This window comes from Equus asinus, chromosome 24 (assembly GCF_041296235.1).
Source record: "Equus asinus isolate D_3611 breed Donkey chromosome 24, EquAss-T2T_v2, whole genome shotgun sequence".
Lineage (NCBI taxonomy): Eukaryota > Metazoa > Chordata > Mammalia > Perissodactyla > Equidae > Equus > Equus asinus.
Window position 1 is genome coordinate 44597267 of NC_091813.1, and position 22889 is coordinate 44620155.

Below are 22889 nucleotides of genomic sequence, written 5' to 3' on the forward strand. Positions count from 1 at the left end.
ACATGTGAGATAGGCATGGTTAACCTTATCAGAGTTGCCTGGATTACTCCTAAAATCTAGCAATTGTATGTTACTTTGATGGATGTTTTTAAGTTGCCTAGGGAAAGGGTCAATGTTATATTCCAAGTATTCCTTTCTCTGGCAATTGAGATTTTTTAGAAAACCCTATCTAGGGCCGGCCCAGTGGCACAGCGGTTAAGTTTTCACGTTCTGCTTCTCGGTAGCCCTGGGTTCACCGGTTCGGATCCCAGGTGCAGACATGGCACCGCTTGTCAAGCCATGCTGTGGCAGGCGTCCCATGTATAAAGTAGAGGAAGATGGGCATGGATGTTAGCTCAGGGCCAGTCTTCCTCAGCAAAAGGAGGAGGATTGGTGGCAGATGTTAGTTTAGGGCTAATCTTCTCAAAAAAATAAAAAGAAAAGCCTATCTTGATTAATTTCCCATTCATACAGCAACGAGTATATTCTTAATGGTTTTTTTGAAATTTAACTCTTAAATTGCTTTAATTATTAGTTATTCTATAATAGCTCAAAATATTTGTAACCAAAAATAAAGGTTGGTAAATATTAGTAAGAGGTAAGGAATGGCATTTAATTAAAAGAACACTTTCTTATTTATATATTAAATTTCCCATCCTTTTGCTGTCATTATCATAGACACTTGTCTTAGCTAAAAGAAAGCTTTCCTCTTGTACCATATGAGAATCCCTAACAAGCATTTGAATGTAGGTTATGACTAACATTTTACAAATTGTATTTGCTGTTCACATGCAAGTGCTTTAATATCTCTCTCTCCAGCTCTTATACTCATACATTTGTAATAATTCATCTTTCTGACAGAATCATTACTGGAGATGCTGGGAAAGGAAGACCTACAAACTAACACCGAAGCTTTTTTATACTGTATGGGGACTCTCAAATTCATTTCTGGAAATCCAGGATTTCTTAATGAAATGATCAGCAAAGGCGCTGTGGAAATATTGATAAATTTGATAAAGCAAATAAATGAGAACACCAAGAAATATGGTACATGCTTGCCTAATTCAGGCCACTTGTTAGTCCAAGTAAGTACTTTACTTGAAAAGGTTAGATATGTAAGATTAGCTTTCATGTTACCTAATACCAGTTACCTGCCAGGTGGATGTAACAGGGAACAGGTGGTCTGTTACCTACGGCCAAGAAGGGGTGCCCTGCCTCAGGGATCACAGGCAGCAGCCACTGCCCCACCTCCACCCCGTGTGTGCCCATTTCCCGTGGAAAGGCTATTCCATGGCTTTTCACAGAGCAGCTCTCCACATGCTTGTGGACATTCATTTCCACTCCCCTGCAGAGAAAGCCTGGAAGAATGAAAAAGTAGCACGTCTCTGCAGAACAATTGCATGTTATAATCAGAATTTTAACAGGCAGAGCTTTAGCCTTTAGAGCATTGAAGACGACCCTAGCCTAGAGATGGTTCACGATAATGGGGAGCTAATGTCACGAATCTTGTATCTACAATAAAAAACAGCTGTTAATGATACTGAGCGGACAGTCATGGAGGGGGTGTGTAGAGGACACGCGAGCCTGTGACTATAGGAACAGAGGTCACAGCACTGGGTACATTTACTATGACCAGGCCAGGAAGAAAAAATGAGTCACGTGTTAGAGTTTTATTACTTCTTCTCTGGCAGATTGAATTTCATAGTTAAATTATTTTCATTGGAGCTGCCTCAGCTCTCATATTCTTTTTTAGATGAGATTTTACTCTTTAATAGCATTTGTATGTCAGATAATAGCATCTTTCGTGTAATAATTCATGAGATTTGAAATGTGCTTGTCAGTTAATGAGGATTGATTGAGCACTCGGAGTGCTTGAAACCTTTGGGAAAGTGTGTGAAAAATTAGATTTGGGTCCCACCTTAAAGATGCTTAAAGTGTTTGTGATGATTATGAATTTTGGGCTTTGTGGTCTGTCTCCGTTTTGAAAAAAGATTATGGAAACCTCTTTTAGTCGTGACTGATTAAAAATTCTACTGGATGTGCCGTCCTCTGGCTAGGAAGTCTTAGAAGCATTATTTTCACGCTGCCCGTGTTATTGAGTTATTCAGATTTTTCCCTCAATGAAATAGTTATTTGGGTTACACATTGGGTTGCATATTCTATTTCCTTATTAAAATGCAGAAAAGTATAAGGAAGAGTGTAAAAATCACCTGAAATATTTCACCCTGAGATAACACACCTCCAACATTTTAGTAACCATTCCTCCATGTATTTTTTATGCATACATATATTTACATGTGCATAATTTTATATGATTCTTGCTTTTGATCATGGAGCCTCTTATTTTTAATCGTTGTTTTAGCTTGTTTTCCATCACCTGCTTTCCTTGTTTCTCCTTCTGGTCCACCCCGTTAGCCAGCGTTGTTCGCACTGGTGCCCTCAGCACCTCTGTGCACTCGTAGGTATTCAAAATGGGATATTCTATGCAATTCTCTTTTCTCGTTTAACAGTACATAGTAAAAACCTCTTGAGTCAACTCTGTAGTTTTATTTTATTCCTTTTAATGGCAGCATAATATTCTGTGACAAGGATATACCTCCAATTCTCAATCATTCTCCTATTGAGATATCCACTCTGTTTTTAATTTTATGCAACAGCTTCTAGAATTCTTGTCTGACTTAAAAAGCTCTTTCCAACCCATTTTATATTGTATATTTATATATATATGATTTATAAATTTAAATCTGACTTTTAAATACATAAATTTATTTATATTTATTATTCATTTATATGTAATATATAAATATATATAATGTATACATAAAGTATAAATAAAATCAGTTGGTATAAAGGAGCAATGAGTACTATTGTGACCAAAAATATATCAAATCAAGAACTAGGACCTCTGATATGCCAGTGAGTACAGCGCGCTGCCTGCTATGTTCCTCTTTTCTTTCCCCTTTTCTTTGCTTGAGCATCCTCAGGTGCAAACTGACTCACTAGGTCAGATGCCCTTCCTTTCCTGACATCCGTGCCTCCTTCTGGGGTGCTGTGGTGCGGGGCACTGTGTAGCTTCCTCCTCGCTGCCCACCGCTGCTCACCAGGCTCTGTCATCATCTGCAAAGCCTTCTCTCACTCTGCCTAGGCTCTGGTGTGGGTGGGGCTTACACGGCCTGAGGCTGCTCCCTGGAGCACAGGCAGCATCCCACATCCAGGGAGCCCATTATTGGCACCACCTGAGAACGTGCTCCCGCTGTGGTCCTCAAGCGCCATTGGCATCAACTATAGAATGTCACTATGTGTGTGTGTTTACAGATTTGGGGAGGAAGGAGATATTGTTTTAGGCTATTTCATTTGCAGAATTCCCTGAACTAGACATTCCCTCATATTTGATTAAAACAAAGAAAAGCTGTTTTGTATCATATGAATGATGAAATGTAAGCAACACAACTTCACTACAAGAGCTGATGAAAATCTCTACTCTTGTGAGTGTGTAGTGCTGGCTGGTTTACACTAGCCGGCTTGTGTGTAAATTCAGCCAAACAGATCTGGCCATGTGCAGAACAGTTTGTTTACACCAGCTTTCAGAACCTGGTAACTCTGGCTCATGAGGCATTTTTTCTTTTTCTTTTTTTTTTTTGTTGAGGAAGATTAGCCCTGAGCTAACATCTGCTATCACGCCTCCTCTTTTTTTTTTTTTGGCTGAGGAAGACTGGCCTTTTGCTAACATCCAGGCCCACCTTCCTCTACTTTATATGTGGTGTGCCTACCACCACATGGCTTGACAAGCAGTGTGTAGATCTGCACCCGGGATCTAAACTGGTGAACCCCAGGCTGCCGAAGCGGAATGTGCAAACTTAACTGCTGTGCCACCGGGCTGGTCCCCAAGGCTTTTTTTTTTTAAATATATTTTATTTATTTAATTTAATTTTTTTTTTTCCTTTTTCTCCCCAAAGCCCCCCGGTACATAGTTGTGTATTCTTCGTTGTGGGTCCTTCTAGTTGTGGCATGTGGGACGCCGCCTCAGCGTGGTTTGATGAGCAGTGCCATGTCCGCGCCCAGGATTCGAACCAACGAAACACTGGGCCGCCTGCAGCGGAGCGCGTGAACTTAACCACTTGGCCACAGGGCCAGCCCCCCCCCAAGGCATTTTTTTAAAGCAACTTTGTTCAGTTGAAAAAAGATTACTTATGGCTGTACTAATAAAGTAATGTCTGTAAACCAGAGAGAACACAGCAAAGCAAAAAAGATAAAGGCAGGCAACATCGGACGGCTGTGACTTCCTCTCACTTCTGCCTGTGAGATACCTAATAGCATCTTGAGACAGTTGAGGGGATGATGGTTGATGCTCAGAGGAACTGAGGGGCCACCACCTGTCTGCCAAGTGGAAGTATTAACACTCCCAGTCTGGCAAAACCTGGAGAACCTCAGTAGCTTTCGCTCACTTCGTAGGGACCTCCTATTATAAAGCTTGGTATGTTCTAGCATCGGGCACAGTGCTCGAGTCATCCTATTTCCCTAAAGCCGCCTGTTGGAGGCCATCGAATGAGTGGAAAACAGCTGCGGCTGGACCCTGACGGTTGTGTAGGATTGGGGAAACTGGCAGAAAGGGAGAAGGTGTGTTTTGGGATGCTGAAGAGGTGGGTCTGTCCAGAGTAGAGAGCTTCTCTGGGGGAGGCCTGGGAGGTGAGATCAGAGGCTACGGTCACGGGGCTCGACCTCCAGGCTGTGAGTGTGGACTTGGAGCAACAGGGAGCAGATGGAGGTCAGAGTGTGGAGAAGAGGAGATGAGCTCAGAGTGGCAGAAAGATGAATGTGTGCAAGATATTAAACTGATAAAGACCAAAAAGATGAAAAGTGATGAGAGGAGAACGTGTCAGTGGTATGGACAGATTGGAGGGTAAGATTTCACTTGCAGTAGCCCCAACTCAGAGGCGTTGCTGCAGCTCCTAGATTTTAGACTGATTATAATGGAGCCAAAGGAATGAGATCAAGGAATGGGTGTGAGAGAAAAGCTCCTCCACAGTCCGTGAGCTGAGGTTGCTTACTGGGAAAAATACTGAAGCGTAGAGATTTTGAAGGTTTTCTTTGTGTTCTTTCTTACGTATACGTACCTGCATACATATATATTTATCACTACGTGGCTGAAATCAAGAGACACTGATTTCACAAGTGTTTGTGGAGTGGCTACTCTGTGCTAGGCATGTTCTGGGTGGTGAGTAAGATAGTGGAGGACAAGATGGCTGCCAGGAGGGGCCTACGTGTTGGTGATCCCTGTGCCCAGATAAGACTATTCTGCCTTATTCTTCTACAAAAGCATGGTGCTTCCACATGTTCGATGCTGCATTCACTTCTGCCTGTGAGATACCTAAGCATCTTGAGACTGTTGAGGGGATGATGGTTGATGCTCAGAGGAACTGAGGGGCCACCACCTGTGTGCCAAGTGGAAGTATTAACACTCCCAGTCTGGCAAAACTGGAGACGTGAGTTTGTCTGTAAAATTGGAAGAGTAAAGAAGGTTAATTGTGCATGTTCACTAAATTCCAGAATACTAGAATTTGGGGAAATCTCCCTAAAACTTGGAAAAAGAGAAATATAGGCCGGCTCACAGGCAAGGCCTTCTAAATGCCAGAAGCAAATTGCATCGCCCAAGGGGGTGACACAGACAGAAATAGGGATTTGTCAGTGTTGATCTAGAATAGATTATCAGGAGATGTTAGGGTTCATCTCTGACTTTTAAAGGCCGAAAGTCAGGAAGCCATAACAGGAGCGAGAAAAATTGCTGGAGACACCTCCATCAGAAAGTCTGTGTGGTCTCCATGATGCCCCCTTTCTGAGGAATGGAGAAGAGACTTCTGTATACATCATTATCACAAATAAGCCCAAATTTCCCTGGTGTCTCATTTGTCCTCTTGTGTCTTGAGAATATCGTGTACAAAGCTGCTTTACTGTAATTGAAGAAAAGTTCAAGGTACTCACATTTACAGTTAGATAATTTATAGGTATATAATACAACTACTAGAACCCAGATTGACTTGAGCTAATGTTCCTATGTTTTTGATTCCTTTGTATGTCCAACCGTTTTTCTTTACAGCCTAACCCATTTGATTCTGAGTTCAATCCTTAGAGAAATATATTCTTTCCCTGCTTCAGACATAACATTTTTGAAGTTGAAACTGTTGTGCAGCGCCCCAGAAAACGTGGTTTCCTTTCCCTCCCCTCCTCCTGCACCTCTTTCATTTCTCCGGCTTCTAAGCCTGCAAGCATCTCCCAAGTGGGTCCTTCAAATCCTAATCTTCCCCACTCCTTGCTCAGTGCACGTCCAGTGTCATGTTCTTTCTTTTTCTAAATGGAAGTTTCTCAGTAAGATTGGTCCCCCACCCCTTGTCAACCCCTGCTCTGTTCCTTTGCTTTGGCTCTAAGGTTTGGAGAGAAGGAAGCTGAACTAAACAAAGAGAGATGACTCAGACATTTTGAGCCTGCACGCTTCAGAAAATTATAATATTAGTTTTAGAAAGTAGAGAGGTATACAGGAACTGATTTGGTGAGAGGAGGGAGGGAAATGATGTAATTGGCCTTAATGTAAAACTTTAAGGTGCCAGCAGAATAGCCGAGTGGGGCTGTCCAGTAGGCAGTTGGAAATATGAACTCATGCTCAGCAGAGAAAGTAAAGCCCAAAAGGGAGATCTGGGGTCATCTACATGGAGGGGTGGTCGTTGAAGTCAAGAAAGACAGCGAACTTCCTCAAGGGGAGAGTGTAGAAAGAAGGGAGGAGGGCTGAGGACAGATTCTGCAAAATGGTCAAATTTGTGGCGTGGAAGAGAAAAAGAAGTGACCAGAAAGTGAAGGAAGGACAATGTACAGAGAATAGAGATTTTGAAGGCAAAGATTGATCAGCTTTGGCAAATGCTGCGGAGAGAGCACCAGCGAGAGACGACTTCTGCTACTTTGTATGGAGCAGTTGGATTGGCAGGAGGGGTGGGGTCATGCAGCGAGCCGTTCATGCTCCCGCTACATCTTACATGGTTTCTTTATCTCTGTATTTTTAAACTAAACATGTTTTGATGTAGTTGATTTTTTTTTTTTTTTTTTACAATTCTAAGCCCTAAACTCCCCACTTTGGCTGATCTAAGTTCATTCCTATGAATACAGAAGTATTCCGCTCCTCCCCTGCCACGTGATACCAGTGTCTTCAAGAGCCCTGATGGTCCATTTGGCTTTGTACCCCGGTGTCGGGACAGGGCTCAGTGTTCTGACAAAAGCATACAGCCGTGTAACCCACGCCCCCATCAAGATGCAGAAGATTTCTATCACCTCCCACCTCTTCCCGGTTAATTCCTACTCTCCTACCCACAAAGGGAACCATTTTTCGGATCCCTTTCACCATAGATAAGCTCTGCCTGTTCTAGAATTTAATATAAACGGTTTATACAGTGTGTACTTTCTGGTGTCTGGCTTTTTTTTTTTTTAATTTTTATTCTGAACTAAGAACGGATTCACAAGATGTTGCAAAAATAGTATAGAGAGGTCCTGTGTACCCACCACCCAGCTTCTCCCAAAGGCGACATGTACATAACCATAGTATGTTATTAAAACTGGGAAATCGATATGGGCACAATACAGTTGGCTGGAGTACTACGCCTGGCTTATTTTGCTTATTAGCCTATCATTTTCAAAATTAGATGAAGTTTTTTGTCACAAGCTTTGGTATTGGTCATTAGGCTTGCTAGTTTTTTAATGATTTGTTAGTGGGACAGGGACAGCAATTTTCTACTTATGAGGCTTCCTTCCTGAAAGGAATACCCAGCAGTATAACTAACCACTCACTCACCCAACTGGCCTGAGAGAACAGGCAGCGCCCACTCTTCCCTTTCTTGGAAAAGGGCTGCATTTAGGCAACTCACGTTCACCTTGGATCCTCCAGGGACAGCCCATCCGAAGATTTAGGGGGACTCAGAGAACTCACACATGGAATGCCTTGGGTTTTGAACTTGGAAACAAGAGAGACTGAGGTGGATGGAGCGGGGAGAAGGTTATCACCATGGTTGGAGGATGTAGTTTATAGCTGAGGCAGGCATCTTTCTAATCCCGACCCCCCAAATTTGATTTGCCCACCCAGTCACAGGCCACGCCTGCTCCTCGAGGAACAGAGAACACCTTGTGCTCACCGATCAGGAAGTGAGGGGTGGAGCGTGGCCGGGAGTATTATGCAAAAGAATATCTCCTCACAAGGAAGGAATATCAAGAATGGGAAATGAGTATCCCTTTGCCTCCTGTTTCTGGGGAGAACCATTTGCTTTGCAATTGCTGTCCTATCTCCTTAGCCTCATCTCTTCATTGTAGATGCATTAGTTGTGGCAATGAAGAAATGTCACTAACTTTAACATGTAATTGTGAAAAATTAGAGTTATTACTTAGCAGTTCTTAAGACAGTATCTTTTTCAGACTCATTTTCCTTCTTTTACCACATGGCATTCTATTTAGCTCATCTGATGTTCAAAATTTCAACTGTACTGATACATATAATAGCCACAACTAGAAGAATGGGCTACCTACTCATTTTACCAAGGTAACTGACATAGAGGCAGTCAGTGGAAAATCAATAATAAACATAGGCAAAGGTTAAATACCATCTCAAGGTAGGGTGTTGGGGGTTCGAGGAGGAGAGAACCATTTCCTGCTGCTGTGTGACACCCATGATGTAGGAATGTGCCAAATGGGCGCCATAGCCAGCCACCAGCACTATCAAAGATTGTGAATTAATATTACTTTCATATGCATATATCTTAACTCCAGTGAAATGCTTAGGAATTTTTGGTACTAGTGGTTTCATGTGTATAGTGGCATCTTGCTGTTGGTCTCTTTTGTTTCAGCCAGAACTGTATTAATCACATATGAGACAATATGAAACTTCTTGGGTTACCACATAGGCTCTGGTTTTGGCATATACGTGGTCACCCTTGGGCACAAATCCAAAAAATGAATGTGCTTTTATTAATAGAGGGAGATGGTTTTGCTGAGGTTGGAAAATGGTGTGGCTTTGGTCTTAAATCATTTGACACTGTTTGCGGTCTCTGGCGGCTGTGTTTATTCTTTCACATCATCAGCGGGAAGTGAACCATTTTTGCAGTTGGCAGTTGAGTTGAGATAAAGCTCAAGGGATTTTGGTTATGGATATTCCAGATGATTGAGAAATAAAATGACTGCTTTTAGAGACAGCCAAATGGAGTGGGGGAGACAGCAAACAAGGAGAAAGAGCCCAGGACGCCCACCTACTTGGGAGCTGGTGAGCTTCAGTTTCCTCATCTGAAAGGTGGGGCTCGTGGTACCTTTCCTGTCTGCCTCAAGGCCTTGGTTTGGGGAGCAAATGAGATCAAACTCATGAGACAGCTTTATAAACCATAAAGTAGCTGCTCAAATCCTTTTCATAATAGCATCCAGTGTATAAAAATAAATAAAACCGAATCTTGATGCTAATTTTGGTAGAGGGAGCATAATAACTTTCAAACTATTAATGGTACAGCTTTCAATTGCATTATGTTTCGAAGGTTTCTCTGAAAGCTGATTTTTCGAAATTGGGAAAATGTTTCTCCCAGGAGAAGTGTGATTGATGGGGAAGGTCCTGGGCTAGCCAAAGAGCCTGTTTAGCTTATGATGCTGGAGTTCTGTGCTGGGCTGTGAGCTACAAGCCCTTCTGATCTGGGGCTGCTCTGATGGCTGGATGCGTTTTAGGGCAGAATCTGGTGAGTTCCCTGGGGACTGAGGACTCCGATGGAGGAAGAGTGCAAAGGGAAAAGAGAGGCTCATCCACTCAGGAAATGAGCAGTATGTGGAGGCTCAGGTGTCCCACTCAGCCCACCCACCTTGCACCCACCTCAGTGCAGTAGAGTATGCGGGAAAAGTGGCCACGGCTGCCGGGCCTGTGTCATCATTCTGAAGTCCAGTGATCTAAATCACGAGGGCCTCAATACTTTGAGAAAAGATTTCTTGTGTTTGCTAAGGCTTTTCCATTAATTAATAGTTGAAACCATAATTTGAAATTGATCATTAAGTACCTATAACCAATTTGAAAAAATAGCTGTGAAATCTTTTGAATTCTAGTTTTGTTGTGCTAAAATGCTGTTTGAGCCTTTATAAATTATCTAATCACTTCTTAATATAATTTTTCCCTTTAAAATGGATCTCCTAGTATTGAATGCACAGTGAAAATTTTGAGTCCGAACCCATTCAATGTGAGATAAGACAGCTTTGCCAGACTAACCAGGCGTTTCACCTGGAGATTCTGATCGAGGGTGGGGCCCAGCACCTCAAGGAAATTAGGGAAACAGAGAAAAGAAGCTGGCTCAGAAAAAGTGAGCACCATACAGCTGTAGAGTGTAGTTCAGTCATTTTTCGGCAGTAAATTAGTAATCATAATCACTCCAGAATGTTTCTTCCTTGATATATACCAAAAATGTAGGTCCCCCCTTTTGTCCCAGACATCAACTAACAACTGCTAATAAGCAAGGACACTTAAATTTTATTAATTCTCTTTGAGGATTATCAATTCCATAGTCTCCTCCTTTTTCTGCTTCCCACTGGTTGCCTTCTGACTCAGTGTGTCTGTCCCAAGGGGCTGCACATGCGGAGATGGGGGAAAATAAGAATTGAAACTCACGTTTTTCAGTTTGCTATTTCTTAGTGAGATGACAGTTAAGAGTTTGGGAATTGTTCCAGTAAGTCCTTTAGAAGCTAAACAAGCATCTATGTATGCATCTAGCTTTTACTTCTTTTTTGGTCATAAAATATTTGAGATGGCTTAAGAGATTACATATGTTAAAATAGAAAAGTACGTATCTAACTAGAGTAGGGAATAACATAAATTAGAAAGTTAAGAAAGAGCCGGATACATTTCTGCGGGCATAAATCTTGGACTTTGGTGAACCCCTGCTTTGGGGGCAGGCCCAGTGGGTGGGCTTTCCTGGGGGGGGGGGGTGGAAAACAAAGGCTCTGTTGCAGAGTCCACAGCTCATTAATGATTTCCGCAAATATATCTCTGTTAAAAGTTGGAGCAAGGTTGCGAGTTAAGTGGGTTGACTTGGAATTTGCCTTGACTGTTACCACAGCATTTAGCTAGACTCTCCTCCCACTGATCTTTTTACATTTTTCCCAGAAAAAGCCACTTGTCTGTGCTCAGCAGTCAGCCCCACGCCCACCCTGCAGTGGGATCGGTGGCTCACTGCCAGTGTCTCAGAATGGGGGGCCTTCATTATTGCGTCTGCCTGGTGACCTCCTCCTGATCCTCCTCCCTCCCTCGGGTTAAGGTTTAAGCTCCAGTTTACCACCAGGCCTCTGCTAATCCTTGGCACTTTCTTGCCAAAAGCTTCTTAAAGGGATAGAGCCTTTTCTGGCTCCCTTGTCCCTTCAGCTCCTGCTTCCCTTCTTTCTCCTCCTCATGTCCTCTCTCTCCCCTTCTCCTTCTGTTTCGTCCAGTCAGCTTTTTATCGGCATATTTATTGTCCTCCAAATATAACGAGGATTAAAAGACAAATTATACACTAGAGAAGCTCACAGTGAGAGAGAAGGTACACAAAACAAGCGGTTATGATTATGCGATGGGTGTGATACAGACATGAACAGGATGATTTGTTAACTTGGAAGAGGAAGTGATCAACCACTGAAAAGTCTTTGAAGAGAAGTGAGCCTGAGCTGGGTCCAGAAAAACAGGCAGATGACTGAGTTGGAGAAGGGGTGGAGGAGCTTGATGGATGAGGGCATTCTGGGCAGAGGAAATGGTTTCAAAGGCTTGGAATTGTGAAAGGACCAGGACATTGTGTGTGGTACAGAGTCTGAAAGATGGCCAGTGTGGTGGGGAGAGGGAAGGGAGGAAGGGAGGTGAAGGAGATGAGCCTAGTGGGGTAAACTATATTTTAGAGAGTAAAGAGCCTTTAGGATGTGGATTTTGTCCGATAGGCCACCGGAAGTCAGAGGAAGTCTTTTATCAGGGGAGTTGGGCTTTGAGATGCTGCCTTGGGTAGCAGCGAGCTGCTGTGGGGAGATGAATGGGACAGGAGAGAGACTGTGGAAGGAGTCCGTGCAGGGGGCTGTAGAGTTTGGGAAAGAGACGAAGCAGGCTTAAGCTGAACCAGCAACCCTAGTGATGGAAAGAAGTAGGAAGGGTGACTAGTCAGATGTGAGAAGAGAAAGAGGAGAGGAGCTAGGGGCCTAAGAAGGAGCTGCTGTCATGAATGAAATAGAGCAGGGAGTACACAGGGCACCAGTCTCCCTCCAGAAAGCCCGTTTTTCTTTCATCCATTATTTTTTATTCCTCTATTTTTTTAAAATCATCTTAAAATACTACCTCAGAAGTATTGCCTGATTAATGCATGGTTTTCTGGTATCCTAACCTTTCTGTTTACACCGTGTCTTTGTAGGTATTCATCCATCCATGCATTCCATCCACAAATGGTTATTGAAGACCCATTGTGTGCCAGGCACTGGATTTGGGCCTGGGGGCACTGTGGTGAAAAGCCAAAATATATGCTGTCAGTGAAGCTTCTAGTATAGAGGAGTAGACAGACAACAAAACATAACATTAAATAACCCAGCATTAAGTAGTGGGTAGGGCGTATGTGCTATGCAATGAAGTTTGAGGCGTTGGCAAGAATCAGATCATACAGGGCCTCGGAGACCATGCTCAGGAAACAGAGTCTCATCCTAGGAGCAAAGGACAAAAAGCCAATAGGGTTTAGGGTGACAGAAAGCAGAAATGCAGGGTTCCGGGATGTCTCTGAAGTTTGGGGCTTGAGCACCTGGGTTGATGGTGGCGTCATATGTTGAGTGTTGCTGTGTATTTTTCAAGTGTGCGGTATGTGTTTCACATGTTATTCTACCAGTATCACAACTGACAAATTTGCAAATATTTGAGGTATCCTATCTCACTCAACTATGTGCACTCCACACACGATATATGCACTAAATGGATGGGGATTTAAAAACCACAGGACGTGTGACATGTAAATGTGTGCTTCCACTCTTAATTTGGGCCATTGATAAAAGTTGCATTTTTGGGGCAAAAGAGTCTTAAACTATCTTAAGTTTTTCTATGAGGTGAGCAAAAGGGTTGAGAGGGAGAAAAAACTGAAGTTGAAACAAGAAAATAAAAGCTCTTAAGAGGGGGCTAGCCCCGTGGCCTAGTGGTTAAGTTCAGCGTGCTCTGCTTCAGCAGCCTGGGTTTGCAGATTTGGATCCTGGGCGCGGACCTACACCACTTTTCAGACATGCTGTGGCAGCAACCCACATATAAAATAGAGGGAGGTTGGCATAGATGTTAGCTCAGGGCAAATCTTCCTCAGCAAAAAAAAAAAAAAAAAAAAAGGCAGCTCCTAAGAAAACTCCTGTCTCTTCTTACTGACAACGTGCCCTGCTAGAGGTTAGATGTGGGCAACCAGAAGATGACTGTATATGGAGATGCCCAATCTGTGAAGCTTTGGGGACCAGAGAAAAGGAACTGTTCGTGTGCACAATGGGTGAATGGGTGTTCCACAGTCTCCCACGGTCCCTGTCTGCCTGGGATCAGATGAAGACTCACATGGGCATCTGTGCTCTTTGGTGTCCGAGTCGGAAAGCTGGTGAGTCATCCTTGGATTGATGTGAACCAGAAGCCCTCGAGTGCCTGGGCTGTCTCTGAAGAGGCAGAACAGGTAGAACCAGGGTCAGATGATGAGAATTTTCCATTTTATGGTGGTGATGGCCTGGAATGCCTAGCATGTTTTATTAGCCTTCACAGAGGACCCATTGCTTCGCCTAGGAGACTACGTTGCAGATCCGCAGTTAAGTGGAATGCTCACGCAGCCGGTTTCCCTCCAGTGTTTCAGACACTCAAGCTTTCAGGGAAAAGTGTACTGAATTGTTGTATAACTGATTTGACTGCAAAAGACTTGTACACATTTATTTGAAACATTATTTCTACTTTCTCTGCTTTCAAGGTGGTCAGCTTTATTTTAAAATCTTTTTTTTTTTTTTTTCCGAGGAAGATTAGCCCTGAGCTAACATCTGCCAATCCTCCTCTTTTTTTCTGAAGAAGACTGGCCCTGAGTATTGCTGTTGTTACAAAGGAAAACTAGTCAAAGACACATGCAAATTTGCTTTATATTTACATACTGGCTGCACAGTGTACAAAAACATTGTTCCATATTTTCCATTTGATACACACAGCCACCCTGCCAGGCGAGCAGAGATTGTAACTCCCTTTTCACAGACGAGGAAATGGGAAAGTTGAGCAATGGGTGAATGCCTCAGTCACATAAGGAGGAAGGGGTTAGCGACTTGAATCTCCATCATTTGACTCCAAGGCCAGTGATCTGTCTTCTTTTGCAGTTTGGGTGTGAGGTCCCACAACCAATGTGGAGATGGGATGCTCGATTTTTGAGCTCCTCTTAGGTAATTGGCTCTGCTGCTGCCATGCACACATCTCATCTCATTGAATCCTCACAACTTGGAGGCAATTATCACCATCCCCACTTTATGATGAGAAAAATGCGCTCTGGGAGGTGAACTAACTAACCCAAGCTAGCGAGTGGTGGAGCTGAGATTTGACGAGGCCGTCCAACTCCAGAGTGACTCTCTTAACCAGGAGCCTGCCTGTACTATCCCACCAGGAAAGATCACACTGCATGTTAACATTCTTAGATAACGGCAACATTAGTTTTATGGATTTACCAAATTGTTCTCTTCTATACTTTCAGACAAAGACTAAAGTGGATAGCTTTCCTGAACATTTCTCACAAAATAAGATAAATTTGCAAGAAACCAATCCTTGCCTTGTGGAAAAGAATGAGACTAACAATCTTAAATATTCTTCGGCCACAGCGTTATTTAATGCTACCAATAAGAATGAAGAATGAAGGGCCAGCCTGGTGGTGTAGTAGTTGGGTTCATGCACTCTGCTTTGGCAGCCCAGGGTTTGTGGGTCCGGATCCTGGGCACAGACCTACACATCACTCATCAAGCCATGCTGTGGCAGCATCCCACGTACAAAATAGAGGAAGATTGGCACAGATGTTATCCCAGGGACAATCTTCCTCACCAAAACAAAGAAAAAGAAAAAATGTGGAATGAGAAGTTTCTAATCTGTGGAACAGATGTGGCATGTCGCAGGGTCAATTGAAGATCTTATGACTGCTAACAAACGCAGATGATGATTTGTTTCACCCTGGGGTTTGGGTGTGCTAATTGCTTATTAACATGAATATTCCATTCTCTACCTTTGAACCAAGGTAGGCTTTCTTTATATTCATTTCTTGGTTTTCATTTCATGCTACATGTGCCTATGCCCATGTTCTCGGGTAGGAAATGCAAGGCAGGAGCTTGGTTTAGCTACTGACGTAATGAAACCTGTGGGATGAATTGAATTGTGCTGGTCTGATTACTGTTGCTGTATTTTCCAGCTTAAAAAAATGGTGTGAACATGCTTTTATCCTAGATGACTGCTACATTGAGAAACTTGGTTGATTCGCCACTAGCAAGAAGTAAGTTACTGAGCATCAGTGCCCTTCCCCAGCTCTGCACGGCGATGGGACAGCACACGGGTGACAAGGATGTCTGCACCAATATTGCCAGAATATTCAGGTCCGTAGACTAGGAAAACCAAGTAGCCTTACCAAAATGCTAATGCCCAGATTTGTGGTTATCTTTCATATTTGTGGGTGTGACTGGCGAGGAATCCTGTTTTTGCTTTTTACTTCACCAAGAAGAAAAGGTAAGTCCAGTGGCCCAAGTTTAAAATAAATGAGTTAAACCAAGACTCCACTTCCTATGTATTTCTAATGTGATTCTAAACTCACTGATTGTAAGTTACTTTAACAAAGCTTGTGAGTTGTGAGTTATCCTAGTGTTTTTACAAAACAAACGAACCAATCTTCCTCTCAGCTTATTGGAGATAAAGAACTATGTCACAAACTATGGCAGACTTTCTGGTCCACTTGGAAACAATACTGCAGGGTTTTAACTCAAAGAGGGGAGCATTGCTCAGAAAATCTGATCTGACTTAATTTGTAATCAGTTATTGTATTTCAGTTGTTTGACTGAACTTTAGCACACATATTGACTAGTCAAGTTGACGCTTACTGTACTCTGGAAATGATGACCATCTGAAGCCAGGTTGTCTCAAAGCAAGGTCTTGTTAAATTTCAGAACTGTCTTTAAATTATGCATTGATGTTCCTCCCTCACTGCTCTTTGCCGGTATTTTTTACATAATTATCCTTCTCAAAAGACCTGGGTGTTTCTTGAACTATAATATTGTAGTTGTTAAAAGAAATACGAACTTTCCTGAAGACTGATTGGTGATTGACCGCGGTATGAGGATGTGAGCCCAGATTTGACCTTTTAGCACCACGCTTTCCTGAGCTGTGTCCTGGGTACTTAATTGCTCCCATTGTGAAGCATCATAAAATCATAAAGAATTTATTTTTGTTTATGGTGGCATGTAGGGATCCAATTTAATTTTTTTTCCACGTGGATAGTCAATTGTCCCAGCACCTTTTATTGGATACACCCTCCTTTTTCATGCATTTTAAATGCCTGCTCAGTCATGCACAAGGCTCCATATACTTGTAGGTCTGTTTCTGGGCATTCTGTTCCGTCCATCCTTAGACCAGTACCACACTGATTTTAGTATTACAGATTTAATTTAAGTCTTGCTATAAGGTAAGATGAATCCCACAGAAGATCCAAATTCTTCTTTTCTTCTCCTTAAAAATTGGAGAATCAGCTAAGGTCCATGAGTTGGACTTTGGGGTTTTTCATGGAACTACGCTGAGAATGCAGAGTAATTGGGGTGGGCGTGGGGAGAATTGACATCTTTATGATATTGAGTGTTCTATCCATAAACATTTATAATATCTTCTTTTATGTCTTTCAATAAAATTTTGTAATTTTCTCCAAAAATATTTTGCACATCTTTTACTGGGTTTATTTCTTCATGGCTTTTGCTGCAATTATGAATATAATCTTTAAATAGTTATATTCTAAGAGGTTGTTGCTGGTGTATATGAATAATATTCATGTTTGCTTATTAGTCTTGTATTCAGGGATCTGGATGATCATTAGACAATGAACATTGTCCATAGATTTTCTTGGATTTTCTATGCAAATTGTCTGCAAATAAGAATAACTTTTGGGTTTTTTCCAATTCTTACAACTCTCCCTATTGTCCCCACCCCTTTCTTATTGCATTGCTTAGGATGTCCCATTCAAAGTTGTGTAAGTGTTGGGCTTGCTGCCTTTCTCTTGACTTTAAAGGAAATATTTTTGTAGTTTTACCAGTTAGAAATAATATTTGTTGTAGGTTTTTGTAGATACCCTTAATAAGGTTAAGGAAGAATTTTGTCTCATTAATGGGATACTAAATTTTCTCAAATGCTAACCCTTAATCTATTTTGATTATGTGGATTTTCTTTTTTAATTCATTAATGTAGTAAATTGCATTAATAGATTTTCTGATGTTAAACCATAGTATATTGCTAGGTTTGGTTAACTAATATTTTGTTTAGGATTTTTCATCTGTGGTCATGTGTTAGATTGACTTGTACTTTTCCTTTCTCCTATTGTCCTTGCCTGGTTTTAGTGTCAAATTTATACCAGCCTCTTAAAATGATTTAGGAAGTATTCCCACTTTTTCTCTTTTCTAGAAGAATTTGTGAAAATTAAACTTCTCTGTTTCTTGAAAAGTTTGTAGAACTTGCTTGAAAAGCTATTTTATCCTGGTGTGTGTGTGAATATTGTTGACTACTGATTTACTTTCTTTGACGGTTATATATCCAGTCATATTTCCAATTTCTACTTGGGCCAGTTTGCAAAAGTTATATTTTTTAGAAATTTGTCCATTTTATCTAAGTTTTCAAACAATATAAGGTTGTTCCAAATATTCTCTTATTCCTTTAATCTCTGTTTCATCTCTAATTATGTCCCCTTTTATTTCTTTTACTTATTTCACAAACACTTACATAGTGCCTACTACATACCAGGCAATATTCTGAGCACTTTCCAAATACTACTTCATTTACTCATTATAACAACTTTAAAAGGTAAGTACTATTACTGTTATCTTCATTTCACATATGAATAAATTGAGGCACAGAGAGGTTCAGCAGTTTTCCAATGGTCACATAGCTAGTAAATCATAGAGCTGCAATTCAAATCAGCTAGTCTGGCTCTAGCATCCATACATTTAACCACTGTGTTCCACTGCTTCTTTGTTGTTGATGTTGATGTTGATCCCTAATTTTGATTATTTATGATGTTTCTCTTTTTCTCTTGATCAGTCTTGCCAAAGGTTTGCCAATCTTGCCAGTTTTTGAAAGGAACCAACAGAGTTATTGGTCCACTCTATTGTGTGTTTGTTTTCTATTTTATTCCTTCTGTTCTCATCCTTATTAATCCCTTTCTTTACTCCTCTGAATATATTATATTTTTCCTCTGTTTTAGTTAGAAACTCAATTCCTGTCTTTTCAGCCTCCTCAAGGCTATAAATTTTCCTCTAAATACTGCTTTAGCTGCATCTCCAAATTTGTTTTGTAGTATTTTTTTGTTATTATTCAAATCTAAGTGTCTTTTTATTTTCTTGGTGTTTTGACTCATAAGTTATGTGTTTTTCAATTCCCAAAAGTATGGTTTTTTTCTTATTGATTTCTAGTTTAATTGTACTAGACCAGAGATTGTGATCTGTGAGACACCAGTTCTCTGAAAATTTAGTAAGACTTGTTAAGGGCTGGAACATGGTTAAGTTTTAAAAATGTTGATGATGTTTTACCTATTAATCTATCAATTAATGAGCGATTTATGAACATCTCCCAATTTGATATATGGTCATGAGTATTGCCTTGTGGGTTTTGTTTGTTTGCTTGCTTTAGAAAATTTAAAGCTCTTTTCAAGGCTTTTTGCTTTACGGTCTATTTTGCCTGATATCAGTATACCACTACCAGCCTAGTCTATTCGAGTAGTTTAACATTTACTTCTGATAAGTTTCCAGGGGATTTACTGGCTGGTGTCCAACCAGATTTTGTGTAAATTTCTTAGCTTGTGTTTTATGAACCATATGCGTGGTGTAAATTCACATCATATACACGTGTGCCAGTCTTCAGGTTTCTATTTTTCAAAGGACTTCATTTTATTTCCCCTCTCCATGTCCCCAGAATCTAGAGCAGACAGCAAACCTCCTTGAGACTTCTCTGCACTGGTGTGTGGAGTATTTCTAGACTCCTTTTTATGAACTGGGAAATGCTTTGAAGGTCTGCATTTAAAAGTAACACTGTGTGTACTGGAATTTTATAGAAAAACAAAGTTTATTTTTATTTTCCCGTTTGGCGTTTCTGCAGCAAACTTACTTCTTACCATGACTGCTGTGTAGCCTTGGCCAACTATTCCAGATGTTATGCCTTGTTTTTGACTCTGATAAACAAATACCAGAAGAAGCAGGTCAGTTCTTCATGCATTTAATCTTTCAATGTGTCTTTGCATTAGTGTATTTGTATAAGCCCATGTTGAATGACTTTATGTTCTGAATGTACAGATTTCTCTTAGAAGCTTCCGTTAGGTGTGTAGTGGGCTGCCCCAGGAGGCAGAGAGTTACCTTCAGGAGTTGGGGAGGGAGTAGTGTGAGGCAGAAAAGGCCTCAATAGAATGTCGATGTCGTAGGGGAGGATTCCTGATTTAGGGAGGTGGGCGGGTGGATTTCCACAGCATTGTTCCTCTCAGCGACCTATAGACCCCTACATGAAAGTCATGTTTGGGGTGGGGTGGGGTGCACTTGTCATTGCCAGGCTCCACCCCAGACCTATTAAGTCAGAGGGGTGGGGAGCAGCCTGGCCATCTGCACTTTAACAAGAACCACGGGGACTTCTGATGCAAAATAAAGTCTGGGATCCCATTACACTCGATATATGCTAAGATTCTTCTTGCTCTGAAATTCTTTGACCTTGTTGTATGTAAAAGGTCAAATTTCTAGGTAAGCAGTTAAAGGAAATAATTCTGTTTTAATGGATTGGGCAAAAATGTATATAGTTTTAAAAAAGGATGAACTCACAAATGACTTCCCTTAATAAAACTATAATACTTAATACAAATATTAATTTTTATTATAAGGTTTTGAATATTCATTAAATGCAGTCTACTTTTATTCACCTTTATAAATAATTAAAGTGACACCAACTCTTTAGTGAGACATTTTATACATAAATACAGTATGTATTCATTTCAAATATAGTAAATTTTCAAAATCACATTTTACAAGTTTACAAACTAAATAATTTATGTGTATACTAAGAATATTTGTTTATATTAGCCCTATCAAAACCATCTCAAAACATAATCCCTATTTTCCACAAATAACATTGAATTTATTTTTATCCAGTAAAGTACTTTTGCTGAGGATGACTAAATTTGTCAGATTTTATGCTATTATTAGCTATTTATTAAAAGGTTACTAGCCTCTTTTTGGTTATATGGATGATAGAGAAAACTCTATGCTCTTATTATATACCATTACTACATTTTAAAGATGATAAAAACTTACATAAAGGGTTAAGTTTTTATTCAGATTTTTAAAATTGATTTACAAAAGGCGCTTAAGTTTCTGATTCTGAGTATTTGGATTACAAATGTTTTCCTTACGTATTTTGTATTTTCTCTAAGTTACATACCTTGAAAGATTTTAAGGTACAAGAATTTGCCGTGTCAGATGGAGAATTAAGTTGATGAATTTACCTTGAAGTATTCACAATCTGCTGTTATTTTGTGTCCATTAAGCATTTATTTATTTAAGTTAATTTTTTTGAGAAACATCAGCCCTGAGCTAACATCTGTTGCCAATCTTCCTCTTTTTTTTTTCTTTCTCCTCCCCAAAGCCCCTGTAGATAGTTGTAGATCATATTGCAGGTCATTCTAGTTCTTCTGTGTGGGACACTGTCTCAGCATGGCTTGATGAGTGGTGCGTAGGTCCGCAACCAGGATCCGAACCAGCGAACCCCAAGCTGCCAAAGTGGAGCGCGTGAACTTAACCACTCAGCCATGGTCCGGCCCCTAAGCATTTATTAATTTAGATATTGGTACAATATATTATCAGAACTATGATCTTTGGACAAATGAATTAACTCAATGAAAAGCTTAGGCATTCCTATTCCTGATTTTCTTTTTTAAGGAAAAAATTAAAATGGTAGAAAAGATTGTTTGCTATAGCATTAAAAGAATTCTTTAAGATGTTATACTTAAAAAGAGATTTAGTTATCACTTTTATTTTGTAACTTTATTTTATGGATTTACTTTATGGATTTTCACTGTAATTTTATTTTACCATCATTATGCTTTTTGGTTTTGGTGTTTTGATCATGGATGGCTGACCTAAGACTGTAACCGGAGAAGACCTCTTTGCCTGGCACTAGAATTTTCAAATGTGGTTTAAAGAAGTACTTCTTCCTAAAAGTTTGATTTCAAGCTGTTGTAACCTGTAATTTTTGAAAAAGAAAACCCATCAGTTGAATACTGACAGATAGCCTTATTATTTCATGGCGTTACTAGCAGATGCTGTTTTGTTTCTCTGACTGCAGCTGAGATGATGTCCGTGTTGGATAAACACAAAAATCCTGGCATCTTGCCAATATGAGACACTTCAGATGTCAGTACGGTTAAGGGTGTGCTTTTTCTAGTTCAAGGGACTAAATGTCTTAAAGTTTAATTGGCATAAAATTTTACCACTCTTCTCACTGAACTGCTTTTCACTTTAGACCAATAATTATCTACAAAGCAAAATTAGTGTTTTAAAGCCATATTTTTCTCTATTGATTTATATTTTAATTTTGTGTTCCTATTAAAATTATTCTGGTCCAGAGAAGAGTAAAGAGCACTTTGCACACTATGTACGGTAACATGTTGTTTACTCAGAACCATCAAGGAAATGTATAATTTATCTCCTTAGTCACCAAACTTATTTTTAATCATTGCAGTGAAAATCATATTCAAACATATTGCATATTTCCTTGCCTCCTTAGAAGATATTAAAAATAATTTAACCTCTGATGCCAAAGGTCAATACTGCAAGCACTAGCTATTGCTCTAGAGGCCATTTGTCCTCACTGGGAGCATGAGTCTATTGTTGAGTTCTTTAAATGTCTGTGTCTGCTTTTTGTAGGTGTTTCTCTCTTCCCTTTCTATTGGTAGTTACCTCTGCCTGTGGTATTTGTTACCTGCTTTTTGCAATTATTTTCCCATAATTAGCAGGGGAACCTCATAATCAAACTTGTTAAAAGTAACAGCTAAAAAGTCTAAACTAAACTGAGTATGAATTGGCTCTTAGTGAGAAGGGCCAAAGGGACTCTGATGAAATTTCTCTTGTCACTTCTCATTATCAAAAGCCAATTCATACTTCACGATGTAGCTCTCGTGTCTCCTTCCTTCTGAAGCCTTCCAAGGCCAGCCAGTTCCTCCCTCCTCAGTGCATCATTTTAATGACTAACGGAGTTGTATACCCAGCTAGTACCCCCATAGCTAGGGACCCAAGCAGTATGTCTGTGATCTTAACCTCTTCACTATTATTAAGAAAAATCTTCCCAAACTTAGAAATAGGGTGTGGAGTGGGAGACTGCATGTCCTGAGGAAGCCGTGCTGGGGCATTGTTTACCGGTTGGGCTTAATTCTCAAGAGGATGTATAAGAGTTTAAACTTGCTATTTACTGTTAGATTAGAACCCGGACACTATAAAGTTACACATTAATTTGTAGATTTCTCTCTGGTAGGCAAGATTACCTCAAAAGTTATGGTTTTATTGCCCTGTAGGCTGTTAGCCAGGTGTGTATCTAACCTAGTCATCTTATTCTAACATTCTTTTTAAAGCTTGTAAACACTCAGTTCTTTGATTGTTCTTGGAAACAACTTTAC

General features: G+C 40.5%; 1 protein-coding gene across 6 annotated transcripts in view; it reads left to right on the plus strand.

Annotated features, from left to right (window-relative positions):
* Nucleotides 1-22889, plus strand: part of ARMC2 (armadillo repeat containing 2) — a 98232-nt gene that overhangs the window by 50901 nt on the left and 24442 nt on the right. For all 6 annotated transcript variants that reach the window (XM_014839035.3, XM_014839038.3, XM_014839036.3 and 3 more), the window contains exons 10-12: nucleotides 841-1064; nucleotides 15443-15588; nucleotides 19337-19436. In XM_014839035.3, the coding sequence (XP_014694521.1) occupies nucleotides 841-1064; nucleotides 15443-15588; nucleotides 19337-19436 (470 nt within the window). The remainder of the gene's footprint in view (nucleotides 1-840; nucleotides 1065-15442; nucleotides 15589-19336; nucleotides 19437-22889) is intronic.